This window comes from Tiliqua scincoides, chromosome 3 (genome assembly GCF_035046505.1).
Source record: "Tiliqua scincoides isolate rTilSci1 chromosome 3, rTilSci1.hap2, whole genome shotgun sequence".
In the NCBI taxonomy this organism is placed as follows: Eukaryota; Metazoa; Chordata; class Lepidosauria; order Squamata; family Scincidae; genus Tiliqua; species Tiliqua scincoides.
Genome location: NC_089823.1, coordinates 87,591,410 through 87,610,836, shown reverse-complemented (window position 1 = coordinate 87,610,836; position 19,427 = coordinate 87,591,410). Strand labels below are relative to the sequence as shown.

At 39.7% G+C, this 19,427-nt stretch overlaps 2 protein-coding genes across 4 annotated transcripts in view; one reads left to right on the top strand and one right to left on the bottom strand.

Annotated features, from left to right (window-relative positions):
* The window catches only part of CYFIP1 (cytoplasmic FMR1 interacting protein 1), a 66,747-nt gene that overhangs the window by 4,391 nt on the left and 42,929 nt on the right, over positions 1-19,427 (bottom strand). For all 3 annotated transcript variants that reach the window (XM_066622203.1, XM_066622202.1, XM_066622201.1), the window contains 5 exons: positions 17,318-17,405; positions 8,616-8,759; positions 7,996-8,086; positions 7,120-7,250; positions 2,013-2,085 (listed from right to left, as the gene is read on the bottom strand). In XM_066622203.1, coding sequence (XP_066478300.1) covers positions 2,013-2,085; positions 7,120-7,250; positions 7,996-8,086; positions 8,616-8,759; positions 17,318-17,405 — 527 coding nt within the window. The remainder of the gene's footprint in view (positions 1-2,012; positions 2,086-7,119; positions 7,251-7,995; positions 8,087-8,615; positions 8,760-17,317; positions 17,406-19,427) is intronic.
* Positions 11,922-12,593, top strand: FNDC9 (fibronectin type III domain containing 9). The gene has a single exon (XM_066619183.1). The coding sequence runs from the start codon at positions 11,922-11,924 to the stop codon at positions 12,591-12,593; it is 672 nt and encodes a 223-aa protein (XP_066475280.1).

Here is a 19,427-nt window from a genome sequence, read left to right as displayed (position 1 = left end):
GTTGTTGCTTGTAAAGCACTGAGTGGTCATGTTAAAGACAAGATAAAAAGGTCAAAATGGTTTTATTCTACTTTGGCCCGCAGTCTGCTTGATGCACCAACGAAAGCTTTATTCCTTCACTTATTTAAATGTAAATATATGGCAAGGGACTTGCAGTGGAGCTGCTTATTTCATTCCTAAAGTAAAGCTATTGTTTCAAACATACTTTGGTCCCACACACAATAAAATCAGTTAAAACAAACCTTATTGCATACAAAATACCAGACTCCAGAGAATGGAATTCTGTGTACAGCAAAACTTGTAAAGAGACTGCATTTGATTTATACACTGTTTGTGAAGAGAAAATGTTCTATGGCAAGTGGGTGAACTCAACTGGCAGCGATCCCAGGCAATGCCCTGGCTGTCTACCAGAGATTTCGGTAGCCTGCATTTAAGCTGGAGGCCTTGTTTAATTTCAGTTTGCAGAACTTAGAAGAAAAACTACTGGAAAAGACAACTGAAATCTGCTGCAGCTGTTCGTAACAGAGAACGGATTGAAGAACAAAGAAACAAGCTGTGTTGAAAGCAAAAGCTTTAGAAGAGCAACAGTTCAATGAACATAAGGTGCTAGGCATTTACATTATAGCACTTATCATAACATATAATTTGTTCCAACGACTTCAGAGTGCAACATTTCATTTGTTCACTCCGCAAGTTTCACAGCAGGCCTCCACAATTTGGAAGTAACCAAGCCAACACCGGACATGTAGCGTGGTCATAAGAACATAAGAACAGCCCCACTGGATCAGGCCATAGGCCCATCTAGTCCAGCTTCCTGTATCTCACAGTGGCCCACCAAATGCCCCAGGGAGCACACCAGATAACAAGAGACCAAGAGGTCTGTTTTAAGCATTCAACAACTTTCCTCTGTTTTTGCAGGCAATGCAACCATAAGTGTTCAGCCTCCAGTGGGCATCACAGCTCAATGACAGAGTGCCTGCTGTGCACGCAAATAGTTTCAGGTTCAATCCCTGGCATCTCCAGGTAGGGCTGGGAAATACCCTTGTTTGGCAGCAACTCTCTAGGGCAGTGGTTTTCAAACTGTTTGGTCTGCACTTTATATTACTTACAAAACAAACTGCAGGGCTTACAAGTAAGCTACTTGCTATGCTCACTAGCAGGAGAGGCAGTGAAAACACTGTGCATGCATGCATGCAATCTAACCACCAGTTCAGGCATTAAAACTAAAGCTAAGGCTGGAATCCTACCTACACTTGTCTGGTTGAGTATAATGGGACTTACTTTTGAGTAGATATGTATAGGATTGGGCTGTTAGGCATTAAAACGTATTGGGTCAGAGCTTACCAAACAAACATTTTGGAACAGCAGACTTACAGAACAAACGGCAGGGCTTACATATATGCTACTTGCTATGGGACTTCCAAGTAACCATAACTCAGCTCCAGCCTTGACTGAAGATCGATCAATCCTCCAAGGATTCCTGAGGATTCTAGTGGGATTCTTCTGCAGGATTCTAGGAGGTGGGATTCTAGCATGTGTGAGGCAGGCTCTGTGGGTGCTTGTGAATGAAGCAGGTGTTTTATTGGTTCCTGTTCTACGAGCAAAAACCCAAGTTCATCTTCTTACTGGGGTGCTAGTTTTGGTTTCTTGTGTCACTCATGTTATGGCAGCAGCTTCTGCCCGCCCTCTTTTGCCACACTCCTCCCCCTGCAGTGTTTGCCCAGGGAAGAAAAGGCAAGAGCAGGAAGGCAGCTCTGTGTTGGCACTTGCAGACCAGCTCCTTTCCTCTGTACCCTTCAGTGGAACTGGATCAAGTGTAACAGGGCTTGTGGTGCTGTGCTCACACAGCCCCTAAAGGGGACTTCCAGAGCACAGTTTGAGAAACACTGCTCTAGAGTTTCTATCAGGGGAGACTATACTAAACTAGATGGACCAGTGATCTAACAGAGTACAAGGCAACTTCATACATTCAACTTGGTGGCTTCTAAGAATGAGAGGAGAAAAGTCCATACCTTTAACATGAACCCTTGGCAAAATATTCTGGAATGGTGCAGCATGCAAGAGATCACACACTTCCTCTAGTGACTGCAACAAAAAGGACAAGACCATTGAGAACACACAGCAGCATGTGAGAAAGCAAAGAAATGGTCATCAAGCACTCAGACGAAGCCTTGGCCTCTCTTTTCAATAGCCATTGGATTGAAGCAGATTGCCTTGGGCCTTAAACAGACATGGGAAATCTACCATAGGTTCTTCCAATTCTTTTTCTAAAACTGTTAAAACAGTCCGCACTGCGATTCCTGAGTACACTTCTGTACTGCAGCAAGTCATGGACTCTTTGCTCACAACAGGAGAGGAAACAGGATGCTTTCCACATGCGCTGCCTCCGGCGCACCCTCGGCATCACCTGGCAGGACAAAGTTCCAAACAACACAGTCCTGGAACGAGCTGGAATCCCTAGCATGTATGCACTGCTGGAACAGAGACGCCTGCGTTGGCTCGGTCATGTCGTGAGAATGGATGATGGCCGGATCCCAAAGGATCTCCTCTATGGAGAACTCGTGCAAGGAAAGCGCCCTACAGGTAGACCACAGCTGCGATACAAGGACATCTGCAAGAGGGATCTGAAAGCCTTAGGAGTGGACCTCAACAGGTGGGAAACTCTGGCCTCTGAGCAGCCCGCTTGGAGGCAGGCTGTGCAACATGGCCTTTCCCAGTTTGAAGAGACACTTGGCCAACAGACTGAGGCAAAGAGGCAAAGAAGGAATGCCCATAGCCAAGGAGACAGATCAGGGACAGACTGCACTTGCTCCCAGTGTGGAAGGGATTGTCACTCCTGAATCGGCCTTTTCAGCCACACTAGACACTGTTCCAGAACCACCATTCAGAGCGCGATACCATAGTCTCTCGAGACCGAAGGTTGCCAACTACTAAAACAGTCACAAAGCTGTCTCTCATTCTGATGAGAAAAGTGCGACTAGGGTGGGAGAGAGCTTTAATCCTTCTATCCATGCTGTTTTCCTGATCAAAATCATTTATAAACCTATTTGTCCTGCATCAGGGCTTATATTTTTCTACTGTAGGGTAAATAGCTGCTTGAAAGGAAGGATTCAGATTGGGGAAAAATAGTTAACAGTCCCTTTCCCCAGCACCACTGCTCTGATAAAAATTACAGCTGCTCTAAGTAAACACACAGAAACAGTCCTTGGGCGACCCAACCACCGGTCTCCTGTGTCATGTCTGTTTCAGTACTCAGATTCACAACCTTCTCATTGCTCACACAAGATAGGCATCCTACTCTACAGACAGAATAGTTAAAACACAGATAATAGTTTCTGAGAAGCAACTGGCTACTTCTCACTGTTCAAGTGGCAGACGGATAGGTGTGAACTAAGCATGAGTCAGACTTTTATTTTTATTCATTATTTCCATAATCCATTACCGCCTCAAGGACAGTTCCCACAAAGGAAGAATTTCAGTGATTCCAGAAAATAATGGTTGGCACTTGATCACTTCAAAGCAAAGTGACTTCACAAGGTAGCATCAGGGATCACTGCCAGAACCAGTTTTCAATGCCTCTGTTCAGCACAGAAACAAAACCACTTTGGGTTCATAACAGCAATTTTCCTGACCACCAAATAATTACAGGTTGAGCCTCATTATTCCTGTGGGTTCCATTCCAAACACAATAGCAAATCAATTTAAAAAACAGTTTCTTTGCTCTGGTGGTTTAAAAACAGCCTTGCTGACCTTTGTCTTCTTAATGACTCTTATTTTACATCACAATCTATCAATCAGTTGTCCTCCAAGCTAGCCCCTCCCTTCACCAATGCAAAGTGATCACCTTTTTTTCATGTGCTCAGGGGGAAGGGAGGGGAACTAGAGAGAGAGAAGGATTGATGGATTGTCAGCATGCTGCCCAATCTCTCTCTCATTAAGGAAGTTATTGTTAAAGGACTGTTCAGTTTTTTAAACTGATTTTAAAGGGATGCATTTTTCCCCTTCTCCAGGGATCAGCACATTCCTTCTCATTTGCAGGGGCCATTCATGTTGAGTCAAATCAGTGCATAAAAAATACGTGTATAAAAGGGCTGGACCTGTATAATGAATTGCCAGATGGTTTTGGCATGACTTCCAGATCAAAAGTTGTGGCTTACAGACAGACTTAACTGTCTACTTAGACTTAACTGTCTACTTACCGATTACCAACTACTACTTACAATCCACCCACCTTTCCTAAAAACAGATTCTTGGCAGCATGGATGTGTCACTGGCTACCCCTAGAAATCTTTCCTATTCAATGTTCAAGGAAGTGCTTGAAGAGTAAAGCCTCAAGGCATGCCTTGTCCCACTGTCAGAATTATGTTCTTGGCTGCCACTACGAACTCCCTCCTCTCCAAGAAGAGGTTGGTTGGGAATGTAACTACCCTCCTTCGCTCTTGCCATTCATCTAGCTCAGAAGATCCCAGCTCCTCTCCAAACCCAGAAATGTTTGGTGTGGCTGATGCATCCTTCACAAATGAAGAACAGAGTTAATATTCCTGAGAATGACTTAGCAGATGTCTGGACAAGTGCACAATGCCAGTTTCCTTTTTTCTTGGCCTAAGAGCATAAGCTATACAGGTCCAGCCTTGTTATACATGAATTTGACTCAACACAAATGACCCCTGCAAATTGGAAGGAATGTGCTGATCTCTGGAGAAGGGGAAAAATGCACCCCTTTAAAATCACAGTTTTTAAAACTGCTTATTACTGTTGCAGAGAGACTGTCATACAAGTGATTACAGGTATAACCTAAGTATCCACAGATTTTTCTATCTCAAAGCTGATGAGAAGGGCCCTTTAAATTAAAGGAAAACAGTCCTTTTATAATGCCAGAGAGGGCAGCTGGCTGAAAATCCATCAGTCATTCTCTCTGCAGGCTCCTCCCTTCCTTCTGTAGTCTTTCCCCTCTTGCTGGGGCTCCTGGTGAAGGGAGCTGCCTCCTAGTGAAGCCTAAGCGCCTGGAGACAGACAGATTGCCTCCCTGTGCATTTCAAAAGGACAGCAAGGCTGTTTTAAATCACCAGAGCAAAGAAACTTTGTTTTTTAAATTGATTTGCTATAGTGCATTTTTTGCCATCCAGGTGAGTTCTTGAAACGGAACCATCGCAAATAATGAGTCTCGACCTGTATTTCTAGTGAGGCAAAAGTGACCACATCCTCTTTGCCATGCTGAAATATATTACAGAAATTTTGAATTTGAGAAGTATTTGCTAATGTCATCTGCATGATGTTGAACCCCACTTCCTTTACAGCGCTCCAAGAATAAACTCAGGTAAAACACCACCACTTATTCAGACCAGCATTCTTAACAACAACAAAAAAAGTCACGCTGTAATCTCACACCCAAAATTCCAATTATGCAGAAAGCTAAAATAGTAAGAAATAGGATGTGTGCCTAGATTCATGTTTTTGCAACAGAGGAGGATTTTCTGATCCATTTTGTCCAAAAATCAACCAAGGTTTGCAAAGCATATTCCTGAGTTTATTTAAACATTTATACCTCACCTTTCCAAACACTCAAGGAGGCTCATAATACTTGATAAGTTTATAATAAAAATTTAAACATTTAAAATCTAAAGCATAATTTAAAAGCCAGTACTCACACAAATATGTTGTAACTTCACAATGTAGTACTGGGTGCCCCCCAAACATTTTGGGCTAATATAACCCACCCCACCATTTTGAGCCATGATGGCTCTAAAGAGTAATGTGAAAGTATCTGGGTAACAACTGGTGAAATTTAAGCAGGCAAAAAAACTGCTAAATTATTTTAAATTATATATATGGTGCAGAACTCTGGTAACATGACAAAGAATTTTCTTTCTTTCTTTCTTACTGCCAGGTACACCAGCTTTAATCTTGCATTTGCTTGAAACAAGAAATCCATTTTTTTAAACTTCTTTTAAGCTGATTTATCTATTGATTAAACTGACTAAAGACCGAAGTCTTAGTTTTAATTCATTCACTGAATTTATACCCCACCTTTCTTGACCAATGTAATCTCAAAATGGCTTACAGATAAATCTATAAAACAAGGGAAAAATTACAAATTCATTCAACTCACAAAAATAGTACACAAAAGTCAATCACAATTTAGTTAATAAAACACATTTAAAAAGCCAAATGCAACATTAAAAAGTATGGTATGTTGGTTTTATACACAAAAGCATTATCTTTAAAAAAATAAATTTTGGCTACAGGAAGGATTTTTTCAAGCGAGGGCAACAAAGCTCAAGTATAACAAGCCCTTCCAATTACAGCATGTCCCAGAAAATTCTGCATCAAGTTTCAGTGGTTTGTGTAATAGTCAGTAGAAAAACAATGCTCAGACACAACTTTAATTATTAATTAAATGAAAGAGGGTGCACTCCTAACCCTTTATGTCAGTGCTTTCCAGCACTGGCATAGCTGCACCAATGGGATGTGTGCTGCATCCTGTAGTTGGGTGTCACTCATGGAGGCCTCCTCAAAGTAAGGGAATGTTTGTTCCCTTACCTCAGAGCTGCATTGCCCTTATGTCAGTGTTGGAAAGCACTGACATAAGGGGTTAGGATTGTGCCCAGAGTACTGTATTTTCACATTTATAAAGCATATCACAAAAGGGCCATCTATTTCTGACATTCCATCCGCCTTGTTCTCCACTGGTTCTGTACCAAGTCATGGATGGATACACAGTATAAAAAGTATGCTCCATTTCAGAACTGGACACCAGAGGGCATCATGAGAACATAATTTTTCTTCATCATTTGAAGTTTTAAAAAAATCAAGCTTCTTCTTGCATAATTTTGAACTTGAATTCTTGTAATGCTTTTTTAATGACTTATATTTCAATTGTGGTGATCCTAGGTGTTTTGTTTTTAATATATATTATTTTATGTTGATATTATTAGCTGCCTTGAGTCCCCATACAAATCCTTGAGATTTCTCCCTTCTGCCTCCAAAGAGGTAATAAAAAATATTGGATATTCAGATCACACACACACACACACACACACACACACACACACTTGTGTCCCCAAAACAAAGTTTTGAGACAATGCTTTCAGGTACACATTGATTCAAATCGCCACCTACCAGGCTCTGCTCAATGAGGAGGCAGAAGAGAATAGCATTTCCCACTTCTCTCAAGTTTTGGAAACACACTGTTTTCAGTTCTGCATATTCAACAATATCTTTCAGTTGATGATGAAAGAATTCCAGAATACCTGAGGGTAGAAAGCGAAATAAGTCAGTAGCAAAAGACCCCAAATTTTCAATCATGACTAACACATTCACTCAACGACAGATACTAAGTACCGAAATCAGGTTTAAAAACTCCTTATATGTTGGAAAAATCAATGCAATTAAATTAAAATGAGGTCTGATAAGATTGAGCACATTATTAGGATGGGATGGAAAGAGGGTGTGGGGAGGAGAAGCAGAAGGAGAGAAAAAGATGCTCAAAGCATGGAACAACTGCATGATTATTTGAGTTAACAAAAGAATAAGGCGGTTATACCCATAGAACAGGTCTTAAAACGACAGTCAAACAGTACTTGCTCGTTAGAAATTGTTCTTCTCAGATTGCACCTGAAAGCAGTTCCTCTACCGATTTGTGTTAAAAGGACTAGCTAGTGTTCTTCAACCTTGAACCTCAGTTGTGGGGTTGTGGCAACTTATGGGAATGAAAAAGGATGCAGAACCCCAAAGTAAAGGGGGAGGCATCCGATGTACTCCTTCAGGTACCAGAAGATTGTGTCCCAGTTCTGCTCAGGTTCTTAACAATTGTGCTAAAATAACTTTCATTAGTGCCAGGCTTCATGGTAACTTTTTCTGCTCTCTCTAATAAGAATATGGGGGGCGTAACTACAGATACTGTAATTGCATATTTAAATTGTCTATTTAATAATATACTAAAACCAATGAACACCATTCGGTCAGCACTTAGAAACAATCTAAAAGGGAGCTTACCTGGGGACCCATACTCATGTCTGGGCAACCTACAGATTTTTGGCATCACTTCCATTAATGTCTTCACATATTGCAGGATTGTGCCTTGTAGCTATGAAAACACAGGTATTCATAAATTAGTGTTGCTGAGTTAACAAAAAAATAAACAAAAAACCCTGGTTGTAGTTCACAAAGCACATGACCAAGTACGTCTGCATTCAAAATATTTTAGTACCATTTCGCTCATAATTAAATGTAATAAGTCAATAAAACGGTGCAAAGTAGTTTACGTGTTTGTTTGGTTTCACTCCAGGTGCTAGAGTCACATTTGCCTAAGTTAGTCTTCTCTACTCCCCTGGTATTAAAACAAGAATTCATTTCATCCAAGGCACACACACTGAGATTTGAAATGTGCGTTCTTTATGCTTACACGGATTATAAATGATGATGTACTAAGTGATGCCTCCACAAAAATTGTCATTCAAGCTATTTTTCTTTGTATATCAAACTTTTATGGTTACCTGTACAGAACTCCCAGTAAGACCAGTATCTGTTTCTATATTCACTCAACAGTACAACAGGAATATTTCCTTGCATTAAAATTAATGCTGAAATAAAGAAGTGTGACTGGAGCAACATACCAGGCTCTTGACGACTTTCAGTAACTCTTCCATTACTACAGCAATGCCTTGATATCCCAGGAGTCTGCAGATAACTTTAAAGTGAGGTGGACCAACAAAATTCCTGTAATTGCTATAGATGCTGGAATAAGCTAGATTTAAAGCCTAAGAGAGAATAAAAAATATACAATGGTCTTGATATAATCAGCAGATCTCTCCCTTCTCTACAAGGTCCATGGTATTGTTCCATGGGACATGGTTATCTAGTTCAGTATTTTTATGCAAAATAATAAGAGAACTAAGATAAACCTTTGATTCCGCTCTCACTGAGGTGAGTAAATGGAAATTAAATTCAGACAAGAAAAATATTTGGGGGGGGGGGGTCAGGAGGCCCACTGATTCAACACTTACACTCTGAACAGGGCTGAACACTTGAATGAGCAGGCTCACACTGCTATGTATCAAAGCTTTCCATATGGCTGCAAAGACAACCCTGAAAGGATCCCAAATAAACGTGGGCATATAAGAAAAGGATATCTGTCATTTAAGTCTTATGCTTTCCTTATAGATATTGTAAAATACACACACACACACACACACACACACACACACCCTAGTTCACTTAGAAACTTCTGCTGCAGGGGTGAAAAGCAGCAGGAAAAAAGTAGTAGAAGTGTGACACCTACATTCACTAGAAAGAAAATTTTCATCAGTTAGCATTAAAGATTTTAGAAACAAAGCAAAACAATTTAGGAAATGAAAACCAGAATTCATGTTTCTACCAAAAAAATGTCTTTTGGACACTTAACAAATTAACACATAACAAAATAACACAATTAACACATAATAATAAATAAATAAACTGTTGGTGTAATAGTGTTAACTAAGCAATATAACGAGACAAAAGTTTACAACAACAAGAAGACTCAACAGCAACATCCTGATAGAAGGTAAGGAAAAAGCACTTTCTAAAGCTGTGCTTCAAACCCTCCTTACTGAAAGGAGTTCAGTAATGATGTCACTGAAGCACAGAGCATTATTCCCTCAAATCAGCAGCAAAGCAACCCAGATACATAAGAACAGAATCTAGAGCAGACTAGCAGTGGATCCACTAGGAGGAAGCAAGCAAGCAAGCAAACAGAAGTGAAGGTTGTCTTTTCCCCCATTCACAGAAAACCCAGGCAACAAAATACTTAAGACAAGAGGATGTTATTTTGCATGAATTTAGGTGGAAGATAACAAGGAGGCCTTATTGCTAGTATCCCTGTGAAAGAGAACTACAAGTGTCAAGATAATGCGGACTTGATTCAGATAACCTGAAGAAGAAGCAATTTTCAAATACAAGTCATGAAGAAAACTACTTGCTCAGAAAAAAGTAACTGGAAATCTAGCAAATACTATCATTCAAATATTTTATGAAAATCTCAGGATTTCTACATCGAGAAACTGAAGGTAAGTACGGACATTTAAAATTTAATAAAATGTCACATGGTATTTCTTCCCTCCTCAAGCTTGTCAGAACAATAAATCTTAATATGTATAGGCAAATGTGTGAAACTGGGGGAATGAAGGCATATGTAATATGCAAGCTTTCCTTTTCTGCAATAGCCTTCAGAGGCCGGGTGGGAGAAACTCGACGTGAAGTGCAAATCAAAACAGCACATATGTTTTAAAGGAATGAACAAGCTAGTAATATCTAGAGAGAAAAAGAATACAATATAAAACCACTTCTGTTTGTGTTTACAACAGTTCAGAGCAAAAAATGTCTGCATTTTGGAAGGGTTTGTTTTGCATTCTAAGTATGCAATTGAGGCTGCAATCCTAACCTTATTTTCCTGGGAGTAAGTTCCATTGGAGACAATATAACTTACTTGGATAGACCTGGTTAGGATTGTGCCCTTAGTTTTAAGTTTCTAAAATATGCTACTTTTTATATATTAACGAAAAAAGATATATTCTTCTGAAAGACTCGAGTCTACAAACAGATATTTTCTAAGAAATTGGTTCTAAGAGGATCTTGATAATTCAGTTATTTTAATATCTGGAAATTTACTGTCATATTCTATGACTTGAGGCAAAACAAAAGTCTCCCAACTTGCCTCCACAATATCAAGGCCATACTATCAGTATTCATTTCAGATATGTTAGTTAAATCACTTATGTGATGAATTTATATACTTGCTCAGTTAAAAAAAAACATAGTCCCAAGTGATTATATTCTGAAGGAAAGCTATAGGTAATGTAATATTTCCCTATTGCAAGATCAAACATGCAACTCATTACCAAGTACTTCTCAGTTACTATGTATGATTCTGCATAAAATACTTTATACCTGACGAATAGGCATCCTAGTACATGTACTTGTTTTCACCTAAACTCAAAGGATAATCATGTTCAAGGATAATACATGCCTAAGGTTAATACAAAAAAAGTTAATATAGAATCAGGTAGTACAGTACCTTCTTTCCCACTCATGGGCATGTTCAGAGTGTGCATGGGTAAAAAAACAGCCAGGAAAATGCTGTGTGTACTGGTCTTGCAACATTTTCATTTGTTGCCACAACAAACATATTAATTTAGAAATTAAACAAGGGAATCCCCCACCATCTCTGAAAGTAAAATTCTTTGATTTTAAGGGGCTTGGATTGCACATCAAACCTAAGTTGGTAGTGTTAGTGGATGCAAGTTCATATTCTATTACTTTATGTTGAGGATATTAATACAGAAACCATTATGGCATTAATGCTTGTCATGGGTATCATAACTTTTGCACTACCCTGGTTTAAAGGAGCAGGGAACAGGAATGAAAAGTGAAACAAAAGTTACGAATTTTGATAGATGCTCAAAACATCAGTAAAAAGTGGGTACCAAAATTTCCTCTGAACTTAGTCCAGTTTTAAAATAACCCTGTTTTCACATCAAAGAAAAAGGTGCTCCAAATGTGATTGCATGTACATGTAAACTGTTTGGGAGCACCATTAGATCCATACTCCTAATGGAGAGTACTGAGAACTTAATGGAAGTTGCTCTTTTCGATTTTAAAGGATGGGGTATACATTTAAAAAGTAAATATCTGAACAAATGCTTGTGTCAGTGAATTGCCTTTTATTAGCACTTAAAGCAGTCCTATGTAATTCTACACTGTCTGAAACTGCTCTTCAAGAATATGAGTAATGTTTGCAAATAGTTAAATTTTTTTCTTAAATTTTAGAATATCAGTGCTTGCAATTCTCTGAGATCCGGCTGTTGACAAACATCTGTCTCCTGCACCCTCAAAGACATTGCTATTCTCTGAAGTGAAACATTCAGAAGAAAGAGAATATCAAAATGGGAGTAACTGTTCAAAATGTAACAGGAAGCACAGCTCTGGTAATTTGGCCCAAAATGGCAAGCTGTGTGGACAGTTTTTACAGCATTATGTATAACCCAAACTGGGACAAAACATTGTCAGGATATACCAGAAAACATTTTCAGAAAGAGGAGCGAGTGCCAGCTAGCCGTTCTTCATTTGTCATTGAGAACTTGATTCCATTAACTACTTATATTCTGTGTGTAACATGCCAGTCAGCTAACCCATCCAGTGATCAATGCAGGATTTTTAACACCCCTGAACCAGACCCTGCAGCCACAAGCAACAAAAAGAAAGAACTGGCAGTGGGCATATGGCTAACCAGTACAGTTCTGCTCCTCCTCATCGTTTGTATACTGGTGTATGGTTGCCTGCGTTTATGGTGGCGCAAGAGAAGAGAGGGTTCAGAGAGACAAAGCATTACACGAGAAAACAAGAGAGATTTGTGGACAAAAAATGAATCATGCAGTTCAGAAGAGTTCAACAAGCAAGTCCCGCCTGCCCAAGAAGTTGAGATTAGAAATTCAGATAGCATCCAACTGGCCACTATAATTGCAAATCCATTAACCTCTGATAAGAAACTCACAATGCTGAGTTCCAAAAGCCAGGATTTTGTGCCTATGTCTGTATGTCATTCTGCTACAAGTTAAATGTCCATAACTGGGGCACATTTGCCAGTGTATATGTTTTACTGTGCACAATGCTATGTATACTGAATGTTTGAGAATGTTCAAAAACGTTTTATTGTACCCAATCACAATAAAGCTAAACCATCACATATCTGCATTCTGTTAGGGAAAACAATGCAGATATAACAGACTCCTTGAATTTTTTTAGGATAGTATGGCAAGGGATGGAGTATGGAGGCCAAGCGAGACTATGAGGAACGCATGGCCAGCAACATTAAGGGGAATAATAAAAGCTTCTTCAAATATGTTAGAAGCAGGAAACCCGCCAGAGAAGCGGTTGGCCCTCTGGATGGTGAGGGAGGGAAAGGGGAGATAAAAGGAGACTTAGAGATGGCAGAGAAATTAAATGAGTTCTTTGCATCTGTCTTCACGGCAGAAGACCTCGGGCAGATACCGCTGCCCGAATGGCCCCTCCTGACCGAGGAGTTAAGTCAGATAGAGGTTAAAAGAGAAGATGTTTCAGACCTCATTGACAAATTAAAGATCAATAAGTCACCGGGCCCTGATGGCATCCACCCAAGGATTATTAAGGAACTGAAGAATGAAGTTGCAGATCTCTTGACTAAGGTATGCAACTTGTCTCTCAAAACGGCCATGGTGCCAGAAGATTGGAGGATAGCAAATGTCACGCCTATTTTTAAAAAGGGAAAGGGGGGGACCCGGGAAACTATAGGCCGGTCAGCCTAACATCCATAACGGGTAAGATGGTGGAATGCCTCATCAAAGATAGGATCTCAAAACACATAGACGAACAGGCCTTGCTGAGGGAGAGTCAGCATGGCTTCTGTAAGGGTAAGTCTTGCCTCACCAACCTTATAGAATTCTTTGAAAAGGTCAACAGGCATGTGGATGCGGGAGAACCCGTGGACATTATATATCTGGACTTTCAGAAGGCGTTTGACACGGTCCCTCACCAAAGGCTACTGAAAAAACTCCACAGTCAGGGAATTAGAGGACAGGTCCTTTCATGGATTGAGAACTGGTTGGAGGCCAGGAAGCAGAGAGTGGGTGTCAATGGGCAATTTTCACAATGGAGAGAGGTGAAAAGTGGTGTGCCCCAAGGATCTGTCCTGGGACCGGTGCTTTTCAACCTCTTCATAAATGACCTGGAGACAGGGTTGAGCAGTGAAGTGGCTAAGTTTGCAGACGACACCAAACTTTTCCGAGTGGTAAAGACCAGAAGTGATTGTGAGGAGCTCCAGAAGGATCTCTCCAGACTGGCAGAATGGGCAGCAAAATGGCAGATGCGCTTCAATGTCAGTAAGTGTAAAGTCATGCACATTGGGGCAAAAAATCAAAACTTTAGATATAGGCTGATGGGTTCTGAGCTGTCTGTGACAGATCAGGAGAGAGATCTTGGGGTGGTGGTGGACAGGTCAATGAAAGTGTCGACCCAATGTGCGGTGGCAGTGAAGAAGGCCAATTCTATGCTTGGGATCATTAGGAAGGGTATTGAGAACAAAACGGCTAGTATTATAATGCCGTTGTACAAATCTATGGTAAGGCCACACCTGGAGTATTGTGTCCAGTTTTGGTCGCCGCATCTCAAAAAAGACATAGTGGAAATGGAAAAGGTGCAAAAGAGAGCGACTAGGATGATTGCGGGGCTGGGGCACCTTCCTTATGAGGAAAGGCTACGGCGTTTGGGCCTCTTCAGCCTAGAAAAGAGACGCTTGAGGGGGGCATGATTGAGACATACAAAATTATGCAGGGAATGGACAGAGTGGATAGGGAGATGCTCTTTACACTCTCACATAATACCAGAACCAGGGGACATCCACTAAAATTGAGTGTTGGGTGGGTTAGGACAGACAAAAGAAAATATTTCTTTACTCAGCGTGTGGTCGGTCTGTGGAACTCCTTGCCACAGGATGTGGTGATGGCGTCTACCCTAGACGCCTTTAAAAGGGGATTGGACAAGTTTCTGGAGGAAAAATCCATTATGGGGTACAAGCCATGATGTGTATGCGCAACCTCCTGATTTTAGAAATGGGTTATGTCAGAACGCCAGATGCAGGGGAGGGCACCAGGATGAGGTCTCTTGTTATCTGGTGTGCTCCCTGGGGCATTTGGTGGGCCGCTGTGAGATACAGGAAGCTGGACTAGATGGGCCTATGGCCTGATCCAGTGGGGCTGTTCTTATGTTCTTATGGATGGGGGAGAACGAATGGCTGGGATCCAAAGAGCCACTTCAGCATGCTGATCATTTTGAGTGTGCTTTGTTTCTTGGAACAGTAGGACACTGCATCAAAAATGATCTTTGAAACTCTTCATGGTTTCAGAAGTGGTTTACCATGTACCATGGAGAGTTGCTGAATCCATGAATCCAAAAGCCCCCTAAGCACATAGGAGAAGTTGTGCATTTCTTTGGATCTTGGTCAGGGAAAATAAATTAGAACAGCTGCGTAAACAAGCAAACTGGAGAAGAAAAACAAAATTGTAACACAAATGGAAAAATTTGTTTTCCACATGTTATAAAGCTGCAGTAATCTATAGAACTTCTCTACATACTAACTGATAGGTGTAACAGGTCATGGAGGTGGGGGAAAGAGAAAAAAATCGTTATTTTGGTTTCAAATATTTGTCATGTTCTACTCTGAAATCTGTGTAGCAACATTTTTCTCTCAACTCCATAGCTATTAACAGTACCATTTTTAAAAAGTTAGAGTCTTTGGAACTGCTGGTTATATTGTGACATCATACATGTATTACTAAATGCCTGTGAAATACTATGCTTAGTTCAAGGTAATATGCCTTTGTGCAGCTATAAGGCAACGTGTACAGCTGCTAAACTAGTTATTGCTGTAATTTCTAGCTGCTTTTCCTGAAATTTGGTTACACAGATCGCTGTGACAACATGGCACCACAGAATCCATATGGGTAAATTGCACTCTTTCAATTTATACAGTGGTATACAAATAATCTATGACATATTCCAATTTTTGATTTTAAGCCATATAGTAGAATTATATGTGGATTACCTAATAGGCTATTAATAATGTAATAACATTACTTAACTCAGGGACCACACAAGAGTGTGTAAAATAAATGATAAGCTGTTCTTTTGAGGGCCATTCATTCACTGAACACTTCCAATGGGTGGCATTTCATTAACTTCTGTGAGACTCTTTTTTTAGATAGTAGTCCAAGTCACATTCAAAAGCACAAAATTAAAGCTAATGTCATGTTGGCCACTTTTGCAGGATACCACTTCAATTATATCGAGATCTTTTCTTCAGTCTATTGTCTTTGCTTATGTCTCACACATATATAAATAAAATGTGACTTAACAACTCACATCTCACATATTAGTACAAGTATTAATACTGGGCCCCAACATCAGAATAACTTGTTAGCATAGTTTTCCTTTGTTTAATCTTCAGGATCATTTTAGGTGTTCCATATTATACCATTTGACTTTTAGCTAGTAACATAGATTTGAAGCATTTCAGGATTTAGCACCTTCCTGGAGACCGACAGAATCTCATCAGAACAATATCAGGTCTATAAAAAGAACTGAGCACAAAACACAACTGGAATTCCAACAAACCATTTCAATGGTGAAATCATGCTGGAACAGAAGATGTTTCTACTACTAACAAAAACACTGCATTTTACATGACTGCAACTGATAGCAAAGCAGGTAGGGAACACTGATAACAGGGATTGTAAAAAAAAAAACTACAATTGTTTTACTACAATCCCATGGTCGTATTTCCTTATAAAATAGGTAATAAATTCATACTGCCTGGGTTATACCCATGTAAAAAGTGCACAGCACTAGCTCCTCTTAACCAGAGTTTCCACATAACAGCCTAGTAAACATCCAGTCTTGCAAAATAGGTTTTCAATAAATACCTTTCAATCAAAGGTGCATAATTTATTCCAGATGCAAAGTTGCATCTCATGGGCACAAAACCACAGTCCTGCTTGAGATTTGGAAATTGCAGAAAAAGTACACTTATTTCGGAAGCAAAAGATGAAGAGAGGCACAAAGGATACAGGACTAGCAGAACCAACTGTTTCAAATCCAGTAAGCAGGGTGTGTAGGGTTAAGCAGAAGGTAACAACTGATAGTGAGCAGAGGTATGCGCGATCTAAGGGTCTGCAAGAGCTGTAGGCAGATTACAAGATCATATACTGGTCCAATGATGGCATTCATGAGCTCCCTTTTGTTCTCTCCTGCCTCCTCTAGTGTATTATTGCAGTTAAAACCATGGTTTCCTGTTCTTGTTTGGATGCAAACTATGGTTTGCTTAAAGAGAAAAAGATGGGAGGAATTAGAGCACACAAGCAGATGAAGGAACAAAAGGAGAGAAAGCATGAATTCATTCACAATGGTCAAACGATGGTTTAGCCGTTATAAACAGAACCAGCCAATTTCTCTCGGTGCATAAATTCCCACCTGTTATTAAGTCTCCCTTTGAAAATCATTGGTAGAGGTGTTTGTTTCCAGTGCACAAGATAGGTTTACAGCCTAACTGACCACAATGAGCTTACTTCTGAGGAAGGTAAATAATACCGTTTTCAAACATCTCTAATCAATGGTTTATAAAGGACAAAGATGCTGTAGGCAGAAGATGTTAAAAAAATACAATGCACAGTTTAATAATTTGTAAGCTATGCAATGCAATCTTTTGAATGTGTATCACATGCAAAGAAGAAATGTAAAAAAAACTATTAACCTTCGATCCATGAAGATATTGGGGCTGTGCATTAGGCTGCTTATCTCTCTGGAATTCTTGGGAAAAGGGCAGCACTGTTCGAACAAACCTATATGAATCAACAACACAACAGTTAGCATTTGTGCAATCACAAATGCTGCATCTATACCACCTTAAAAAGAATAAATTGGCATGCTTATCTATAATGTGGCTCTGCTGTGCTGAAATGGCAAGAAACAAGATGAGAAGATTTCTCGTTACCATCACAGGATTAGTATATTATACAGAATACTAAGAACACAACAGTTTTCCCTCATTGAGAAGATACTTTTGTAATAACTGGTGCTTGCATAGGGCAATTTCAGAACATTTACCAGCTGTGCTTAGAACCCATCAGAGTTCACTGTATTGTTTTAATTAATTTCAGCAATATCTTTAATTCATTCAAACAAATGAACTGTCCTCAAAAAGCGTTAGAAAAACAAAAATTAGTTCTGTGGTTTTACGTTAAATTGGATGTATTCCTTCATTCTCTGATAAACAAAATTATTTTTTGCTAAATCTGCTCCAGCACACTATCCTGCTAAACTGTAGATTTTGGCATGCTTCTAGATAATCAGTTCTCGTTACTTTTTAATCTCTAGATAATGTCTGTCCTAGCAATTTATCCATTTTCATCAGCACAGCACTAAGCAGTCAGGATAAAGTAGATTATAGAAATCAGAACACCATTAGCAGTGCCAGTACAGGGGGACAAAAACGTAATTGATAAACATAATATAGGTTTTGAAGCACTTCAAAAAAAGCATTTCATTTTCAAGCAGTCCAATGTCAAGCATGAATTCAGGATAAAAACTTTAATAAGCATCACCTTAATCAAACTGAATGTAGCTACTAAACCTGTACCAAATGTGGTGTTGCAATACATAGCGCTCACTATGCTTTGTATTGCATTGTCAGCTCAAGGTTTCTACCTACACTTGCTAGACAAGTAATGTAACATTAGATATTTGATTTTTCTCTGTAAACTGCTTTGTGAACTGTCTGTTGAAAAGCGGTATAAAAATACTGTTAATAATAAATAATAATAATAACATTGGCATATATTTGGATACCACAAATGCATCATAGGATCCTCAACTCCTCTGTGAACCTGCTTGTTCATTAAGATAATCTGTAGAGGTTCTTCTCTCTGACCTGCCATTAACAGAAATTTGAAAGACCTCAATTATAAAAAGGAGTTTCTCAGTGATGCACCCCATCTGTGGAATGCCCAACTTACCAGTTTTTAAGATGACAGCCCAAAATACCACTGTTCAAGAATATATTTTAACTTAGCCTACGTTCAATTGTTCTCTGCTATTTGTGTGTTTTAATTGGTCTTTTGTTATCGTAAATGATTTTTTTTCTTTTCCTGTTACTGTATTACAAGTGGGGCCCATATCAGCGGATTTAATTATCTGCAGATTGGGGGAGGGTGTACGCTCCCCGTACATCCATTAGAGTAGTTTAGATCCTTATTGGGCAGAAAATGTTCTTCCTTAAACAGATTATAAGCATTAAGTTTATAGTGACGGCCAGACAGTCTGCCAGTAGCCTGAATGCTTGAAAAAACTAGATCAGTGTTTCTCAATCAGTGGTACTTGAGGTTGTGTCAGGTGGTACAGGTGCAACCCCCAGACCCCTGCTGCCTGGTAGTGAGACTAGCAAAGCAACATGTTAAGCAGCAGTAAGAGGCTCAGCTTGGTGGGCAGAGCTCCAGCATGCACTTTTTGCGCTCTCAAAAAACCCCTCCCATCCACTCCGAGCCTCTTACAGGCATTTGTCGCATTGCATCTGACCTTCCAATCCAGAAGTAACAGTGGTTACTACATAGGTGGACCATGGGAAGTGGTAAGGGGGGACAAATGTTGAGAAATGCTGGACATGATCGACGTTAACAGGAAGTAGGAAGTTAACTGTTATACTTCACTATAATATTACTAATTATTATAAAGAAAAAATACAAATCACATAGCACATAATTCAATACCAAGCAGAAACAAAATACTTTACACTAGGTGCTGATCATAATAATATTCAGCAGTTACACAGTGTCTAAGAATATATGTCTAAGACAGTGTCTAAGACT

What these genes read in the sequence shown, in the direction of transcription:
- FNDC9 (XM_066619183.1), top strand. Translation starts at nt 11,922, where the DNA reads ATGGGAGTAACTGTTCAAAATGTAACAGGAAGCACAGCTCTGGTAATT.